This window comes from Cibotium barometz, chromosome 34 (genome assembly GCF_041138505.1).
Source record: "Cibotium barometz isolate CiBa-2024 chromosome 34, ASM4113850v1, whole genome shotgun sequence".
Lineage (NCBI taxonomy): Eukaryota > Viridiplantae > Streptophyta > Polypodiopsida > Cyatheales > Cibotiaceae > Cibotium > Cibotium barometz.
The window spans coordinates 23260264-23269189 of record NC_141079.1 but is presented as its reverse complement, the minus strand read 5'-3'; the positions used below and the strand labels follow the sequence as shown (position 1 = coordinate 23269189).

At 40.3% G+C, this 8926-nt stretch overlaps 1 protein-coding gene across 1 annotated transcript; it reads left to right on the top strand.

Moving 5' to 3' along the window:
• Positions 1-5485: 5485 nt before the first annotated feature.
• LOC147618801 (cyclin-D2-1-like) lies at positions 5486-8016 on the top strand. Its single transcript, XM_086774486.1, has 6 exons — positions 5486-5928; positions 6206-6292; positions 6409-6507; positions 6676-6877; positions 7107-7237; positions 7474-8016. The coding sequence occupies exons 1-6, from the start codon at positions 5629-5631 to the stop codon at positions 7714-7716; spliced, it is 1062 nt and encodes a 353-aa protein (XP_086630612.1). The 5' UTR covers positions 5486-5628; the 3' UTR covers positions 7717-8016.
• The last annotated feature ends 910 nt before the right edge of the window (positions 8017-8926 follow it).

Sequence of the window (8926 nt, the reverse complement as noted above, 5' to 3'; positions counted from 1 at the left end):
TGTAAGTCTACTACGTGCAATTATTAGGAGGGGTTTTTTAAATTAAGATTTTGAGAAAATTTTCCATAAATCTACTTACATAAGGGGGTTTTTAATGGCATTTTGGAAAAAAAGCCATACTAAGTTTATAAAGAAAAAGGGATCATTTTATTAAGTCAAAATTCAGAGAAGAGGGCATTTTTTAATACCCTTTTAACATACGTTGTATGTAGGTCTTCCTAAAAGTACACCCCCTGAGTATCGATCCTTGTTATATCTAGAGTAAGTTTTTAAGAGCACATAAGCACTTCGGAGTTTGTAATATGACATGCCTTATCTTGAAAGCCATTTTTTTGTCAAGAGTAGAAGAAGTCCATAGTTTGGCCACCCTAGTGTTGTTTTGTTTTAAAACATACAAAAACACTCCTATACCTAGACTTTCGATCAATACTAGTGGCATGACCCATCTCTGATGGGCAAGAGTATTCTTGCATGCATAAAAACACAGACCTTAAGCTATTTCCATTTAAAATAGTTCAGATAATCCTGACTCGCCAGCTGCAAGCAAAGGTCCCTTGTTATCAACTACAAGATGCAAGCAAAGGTCAATTCATTTTAAAAGAGGCCCTTGAGCTACATGTCATGATGCCCTACTAGGCATATTCTACCAAGATGGCAATCCCTTGGTCTACAACTGATAATATGTAGCAATTTGCACCTTCCAAGAGAGGAAGCCTCGAGAGGCACTCGTTGTTGACACCACCATTATCGGGCAAACATATTCACCAAGATTTAGAGATAACATTCGAAACGCAAAGGTCCTCAATCACTCCTGCTGTAAGCACACCACACACAAACACACACACACAAATGCATGCATGCATGCACACACATAACATAGATCTCTATATGCAACCTGAGAGAGAGAGAGAGAGAGAGAGAGAGAGAGAGAGAGAGAGAGAGAGAGATTACCTCCATGTGTTAGCCTACCCATTCCTTCTCCATCTCTTTCTTTACTCTGCTCACCTCCTCAAAGAACACCCTAACAGTGCCCTTGCTAAGCACCATGAGTGTACTCTGAGAGAATATATCCCTGCGCTTTTGCATAAAGACCAACACATGAAGGTCAGTCCAGTTTGGGAGAGACATCTCAAAAATATTCTATTTTCTAGCAAAGCATTGTCTAGTAATCTCATCCTGATTTGTTGGCTACTCGTATGCTTTCGGGTCATTGCATTTAACAAAAGAGCCTCACAAACAACTCTCTCTCTCTCTCTCTCTCTCTCTCTCTCTCTCTCTCTCTCTCTCTCTCTCTCTCTCTTGTTGCACACATATATAAACATATACACATGCAATTCTGTGTATACATACACGCAAAGATAAAATAATATAGAGATGCATATACATACACACACACATGCATCCTTAAGGAACTAGCACACATAAACATATATAACATATATATACATACACATACATCTACAATGTCTATCCATGTATATTTACATACACACACATGTATGCCTACATACATATACATATATTTATGTTTTTGTAAATATATATGTTCACATACATATATACATTATATCTACACATTCATGTGTGTGTGTGTGTGTGTGTACACTGTGTGTGTACACACACACATAATAATATACCTATGCATCCATATGTACCCATGCATAGAAGCAATCAAGTATACATACATATAAATATATATGTTCACATATTATATATATACACATTCATGTGTGTGTGTGTGTGTGTGTGTGTGTGTGTGTGTGTGTGTGTTATGTGTGTGTACATATACAAACATAACACTATACCTATATATCTACATATTCATGTGTGTGTGTGTGTGTGTGTGTTATGTGTGTGTGTGTGTGTGTGTTATGTGTGTGTGTGTGTGTGTTATGTGTGTGTACATATACAAACATAACAATAATGTGTGTGTGTGTGTGTGTGTTATGTGTGTGTACATATACAAACATAACAATATACCTATACATCCATATGTACCCATATATATAAGCAATCAAGTATACATATATATGTGTGTGTATGTCTGGTAAACATGTGTTTGTGCTTGCCTTTTTGCATGCGCGCACGCACGCACACATATGTATGTATGTATGTATATATACACATATACATACATACATACATATATGTATGTATGTAGTATACACACACACATACATACATACATACATACATATATAATCTTATAGATACATACAAAAAATTACTCATGTAGAATCACTAAGAAATTCAAAGTTAGACATATGTTTTGTGTGTGTATGGATGTCTATGCTTATGTATGTGTATGTTTGTATGTATTTGTGTGATCATGCATGTGTGTGTATATATGTACGTACACATGTGATCCCATGGCTTTCGACCCCGTATACTTTAGTGTTGAGGATGGGAGGGTGTAATAGGGGAAGAAAACACTTAGAGAGAAAGAGAAGTGCCTTCACTTGAGCTTTCCTCTCTTTAAGAGAAAATCGTACATCTATCAAAAACCATCATACTAAGAGAGAGGCGCGCGCACACACACACACACACACACAGACATATCAAAAACCATCATACTAAGAGAGAGGCACACACACACACACACACACACACACACACATATCTCAAAAGGGACTTAGCATACTTCTAGTCTTTTTCGAGTTGTGTGCAGTATTTAGATGCCTGACGGTTGATCTCTTTTGAGAGAAATACAACAACATGTAGGATCATGAACTCTTCTCTTCTTAGATATAGTATAGTAAAAAGAGCTTAACAAACAAAGCACATCAAGCAGTACTCGTTGGAGCTTTGGACGGAATACTTGTAAAGCATTGTTGACGACAAGGTCGGCCAAGCATTGTTGGACAGCAGGGTTGGCCAAGTGGTCGGAGAGATTCTCGATGGGACCCTTGTTGGGGCACCAACACCACATGTATCTAATGTTGCTTCAAGTCATCTTGCTTCTTCGCTCTCCACTCCTCCCGTGGCCCTCCCGTGGCCATTGCAACCCCCTCCACCCACCAGCACCACTTGTATCCGACAATAGCTTGCACGAAGAAGCCGAACTTGGAAAACATGGTGAAGTAGCCGGTGCCTCTCCATCACCTCATAATTCCATTTCACTTGCAAGACAATATCTCATATCTGAGCAACCACCTCAGCTGGTGCAACTGTGTCTCGATCGGGTCCCCTTAGTGTGAGGTTTGCCGAAAATGACCAGCTCCCTCGAACCCCCTCCTCCAGCTCCACAGTCTCTTCTTCTCATGCTAATAGCGCCATATATAACATGCGGATGGAGGAGGAGCAGATAGAGTTGGAGATCGATGAGAGGCATTCCAAGCTACTTCACACCGGGAGGGGTCAATAGATGAGAAGTGTTAGCTTCGGGATGCTTTTGATGGAGATGGTGAGTGGGTGAATCACACAGTGGGGTGCAAGGAGCAGGTTTATTACCGGAATAGGCTCTTGGCCGCGGAAGGAAACTAGCCTTAACACTTAATCAAGATGCATTTACTTTTGGCTGCCTACTGTTGACTGTCCATGAATGGTGCACGCCATGAGATTTGGAGCGTCGAGAAGGCGCACGTGCTGGGGAGAGGAGGAGCTCTGAAAAAAAGCTTTCAGTTGTGGGCTCCTTTGGTCTCATGATTTGCTTCCCCGCGTGCCCCATGACATCTCTGCACAGACTTTCTCATTAATCTCCCGCCATAGTCGATCTTCAGAAAGAAAGGTTTTGGTTGCGCCCTCCTTCTTGCTCCTCTCTTCTACGTGGGCACCAAAAGAGGAGGTTGAGAAGGTGCACGCTCGTTTGCATGCAGTGTCATCTCACCCTGGCGCAATCTCTTGAGTAGTGCCTCCTTCTACCACCTCCGCAGCAGCGGCGGAGACCCTGCGTTCTAAAGGCAAGGTATGCAAAGAGCGAACAAAGAAACACAGGTTGCATGGAATGTGTTTCACCCCAGAAGAGAAGGGGAGGTGTGCAGGCTGGTCGTGGTGGGCAGAGGTCAGGTGTATTTTTCAAATGTTAAAAGAGAAGGGCGTATGTGCAAGCCCTTTAATATATATATAGATGTAATTAGTTAGATTTTCGTTCTCACCAAGAGAAATAGGCGTGGGTTAACAAAAGGGGTGCATGGTAGAACTTCCAATGTTTTCTTCGATCCCTACATGAAGAGTAAACTTGATCTAATTGCTTACTTATTTTATGCAAAGAGCACTCTTAGAGCAAACAGCCATAGCTAAATAGCCATTGTATTCTAGAAATGTAAGTAAAAGGAAGTAATTGGATCTAATTGATGGACTTATTTTTTTATGGAAAGATCACTTTAAGCAAACAGCCTAGATAAATAGCCAAGTTATTCTAGAAATGTAAGCAGAAAGAAGTAATTGAGGGTAGGCTCAAGAAGTATGCAGCGCCATGAATGGAAGGAGGAAGCTTTTGTAGCAGAATTAAAAGTCTTAAGTGGCCCCTTTAGCTATGAGTTGCTGGATTGTGCTAAGATGCAACTTCTCATTATTTAGCCTGGGGTAGTGAGGTGACAACTTCATCTTTTTTTTGTGTAATTAAACCATATTAATATTAAAGTACCCTTTCTCAAAAGAAGAAGAAGAAGAATGAAGATCATGGGGAGTGAAGGGTGCCAATTTTACTCTTTGTTAGCTTTGGGTTTTTTTTTGGGAATATATATACACACACACATATATATATATATATGTGTGTGTGTGTGTTTTGATAGAATATGTGTGAAACATCCTTTTTAATGCTGAAATTGAGGGCACTGGGCACACAGGCCTGTGTGTGTAGGTACCACACTGTGCCAGTGTGACTAAATATCCGTGGGCTAACAGGTCCACGGTTAAGATGGGGGGGGATTAGAGAGAAAAAGAAAGAAGATAATTGGTAATTAGCTCGTGTGTGTGGAGATTAGCAATTGGTTAGTTGGGCGACGCTGTGTGTTGTTTGTGTTCGGCCCCCTTTTTTTTTGTTTTTTTGTGTTTTTTTTTTTTTTTGTTGTTGATTGCTTGCACGCCTCCTCTGTGATCGTGTTCTGAATTTAATAATAATATAGGGGTGAGAGGAGAGAGAGTGGGTCTCTAGAGAGAGAGTGTCTACGGTAAGAGGCTCGAGCCTCGAGAGAGAGAAAGAGAGAGAGAGAGAAAGAGAGAGAGTGTGTGTTATGTATGTAAGAGGAGAGAGAGAAAAAGGAGAGAGAGAGAGGGGGGAGAGTCCCATGGAAGAGAGAGAAGGACGGGTTAGAAAGAGAGAGAGGGTGAGTGTGTGCGTGTGTGTGTGTGTGTGGGGGGGGGGGTGAGAGTGTGTGTGTGTGGAGAGAGATTACCATCACATAGGGTTCCTCAGGAGAAAATTTCACCTCTATATGGGCGCATCTCTCTCTCTCTCTCTCTCTCTATTTCAGAGTGCCTTGCCCTTTGTAAGAGAAGGAGAGGGCCACAGAGGAAGACTGGTAGGCCAAGCTCTATCAACCCAAGCCTGTTTCAGCTTCTCTCTTCCTCTCTTCCTGTCTCTCTCCTCGCCATAGCTGCTTCTCTGTGTGCCCGCTTCGCGTTTCGTTCTTTTCTTTTGCCCTCCTCTTTCTTCTTTTCTTCTTCTTCTTCTTCTTCGTGGTGCTTATGGATTTTCAGCTTAGCTTGCTCTGCTGTGAAGAGATCATCAACAGCCCCACTCTCTCCACCGCAGAAGCCTCCCCATCTTCTTACACAGCTCCATCTTCTTCTTCTTTCGATGGTAGTCATGGCGCCTCTGCCTTCTTCGACATGCCCCCCTCTTTTTTTGATGACGATGCGTTCACCATAGCTTTTCTTCTCAGCAAGCAAGCACAGTACACGCCGGAAGAGCGCTACTCCGCGGAGCTCCACTCCAACCAGCTGCTCTGCCAAGCTCGGTGCAATGCAGCTCGCTGGATAATCAAGGTAGCAATGCAGGCAACTGCAGCCAGAACAGCACATTTGGCCGAACCATTTCTTGCTTAATCTTGCATACGTAGAAGCGTTAGATTCTTGATTAACCTTACATTTAACAGAAGCGGCTTAATTAAAATGTAAATCAGACGATCCACAGTAGAGAGCCAACGGCTGACTTTAGAAAAAATCGTTAACATAGCGACGGAAATTTTTGTGTTAAAGAAATTATAATCTCGGGTTAAACAGATTTTGCAAATAAACAGCAATACTATGGGCTTTCATGCAGGCGCATTTCATCCTAAATTTCAACCCATTAACAGCGGCTCTGGCTGTAAACTACTTGGACCGCTACCTTGAGAAGAACCTCTGCTTGGTAAGCCACTCTAATCTGCAACCAAAGGGAGCTAATCTTTGCATTATATGCAATTAATGTAGCGTTCAATGTGGCTACAGTAGTTAAGTGTTCACTTAATTATGGGTTTAATGCAGCATTGGAAGGCGTGGATGATGGAGCTTCTTTCTGTTGCCTGCCTTTCTGTCGCTGCCAAGATGGAAGAAGTTGAAGTTCCGGCCCTGCTTGATTTATATGTACGTGCTTCTTATTAATTATTGTCAAAATCATGAAACTTTTAATAGTGAAAATGCAGTTTATATTTTCTCGGTGATTGTAAAGGTAAAGATTATGCAGATTGTTATTCTTATTATCATGATTATTGGGCATAATCATTGATTACAAGATGCTTAATTGCGCCACAGACAGATGGTTTGGAGCATCTGTTTGAAGCTAAGACGGTCCAAAGAATGGAGTTAAACGTGCTTAGCGCCGTCGGATGGAGATTAAGATCTGTCACTCCTTTTGCATTTGTCGAGAAGGCTATAAACCACTTTGATCTCAGCCAACATATGAAGAGTTCCTTAATGGCACGCGTCTCAGAGCTCCTTTTACCAACACTTGCAGGTAAGAATTACATACCCTAAATCTTTCTTTAAAATGCGCTCTTAATCTTAATCTGTTTAGTAATTTATTCCCGTTTAATTGAATTTGTTATGGATAATTTAGCTCATCATCCATATTTTTAAATGAAGTTTTAGTTCTGCTACTGCTTGATTCTGTTCTATTGACATGGATAAATTAGCTTTATCATCCTTTCTATGCAAGCATTTGATCCTTTGATTCTTAATTGCAGAAATTGAATTTCTCGATTTTGAGCCTTCTGTCCTAGCAGCAACCTCGATCTGCTGCGCTTTGGAGGAAGCCCTTCCAGTTCAAGCCGATCAATTGAAGCTCCTACTCCTTGAATACATTCCCTTGGACGCAGTAAGTCTAAATAAACTCCCTCAAGTATTCACCTCTAATCAATACTGCTAAATTAATCACTTACAAATTAATTATTAAGGGAGACGAGACTCACTAAGTGCAGTTTTTGAGTGTTTAAGTGCACTACATATGCACTGGACTCTCAGATTCTGTTGATCATATTCTTTGCTGAATCCTATAAAAAGATGCGACTGTCTAATGTGGTGTTTAACTAAGGTTGTGTATTTGATTTGCAGGAAAAGGTGAGAAGCTGCTACATGCTAATGGAGTCTCTAATTGTTGATCCATTATATCCAACATTATCATTAAGTGGGCAAACAAAGTCACCTCTTAGCCCAAACACAGTAGTGTATCATATAGAAGACAACAGCAGTGTGGATAACAGCAGCAGAAGCCATTATCTTGCCTCAAAACCCTTTGAGGAGAGTATTGATTTACAGGAAATAGTCTTTAACCCAAAAAGGCAAAGAAGATATTAGCTTAATTAGCCGTCAATTAGCATTTGATTCATGAGGAGGGATCCACTGCATGGTTATGAGCACATTCATGGCCACCTGCATCTCACGGCTATGTGAACCAAGAGGGGTTTTTTAATCATCTAGACAGGAGGGGAGAAAAGAAGGCTTTGCAACAACTGTATATTAGCCAAGAGTGGTGATTGTTTTGTTTTAATTAGCTGCTTTTGAGTTGGGATTTTCATTTGCAAAAAGAAAAGAGACTGCAAAAAGCAGTGCTTGCCCAATGGTGTACTTCTTGATTTATTAATACCCAAAAAAAAATATCAATCTTGTTGCCTTCTTGATTGTTGGGGGGGTTATTTTGTTCATCTTTTTGCCAAGGTGTTATGGGATTTAATATGCAACATACATGGAAAAGGCCTCCAATCTACAAGATATGGAGCATTAGAGTGCTTTGTTGGATTAAAGAGACTAAGCAAACGCATAGTTTGTTACAAGATCAAGAAAACTTCCCAAAGTTAACGAGGCTTAGTTTAAATCTAATCGCATGCTAATCACCTTATAACTCTTGGAATACATACTAAGATTAAAGATGGGAATTACATTACAACTCTTGGAAACATGTTATGAATAAAGATGGTAACATTATAACTCTTAGAATCATGCTAAGAACAAAGGTGGTAATGGTCCTGAGCAAATTATGTCATCTCCATGGAACCTACTTTGTTTATTGTTGTAAAGCTAATCACATTCTAATTGTTGGCACGATTTAAGAAGATACTTGGTTAAGATGGGAATTACATTACAACTCTTGGAAACATGTTATGAATAAAGATGGTAACATTATAACTCTTGGAAGCATGCTAAGAACAAAAGTGGTAATGGTCCTGAGCAAATTATGTCCTCTCCATGGGACCTACTTTGTTTGTTGTAAAGCTAATCACATTCTAATTGTTAGCACGATTTAAGAAGATACTTGGTTTAATGCAACCGTATGGTTTAATGCGAAATCATATGGTAATTAGTGTTGGCATCTTGTTGAATGGTTTAATGCAAAATCATATGGTAATTAGTGTTGGCAAGGGGTATCAAGAAGGTACAGATTTGGTACGCAACTTATTAAAGACTATTTAATTGTTGTTGCCTTCAACAGCTATAAAATGATGCTGTTATGAAGACCAATTCGCCCATGCATACGCTTTGTTTCTGTCACGCGTCTTGCTGTTATTGG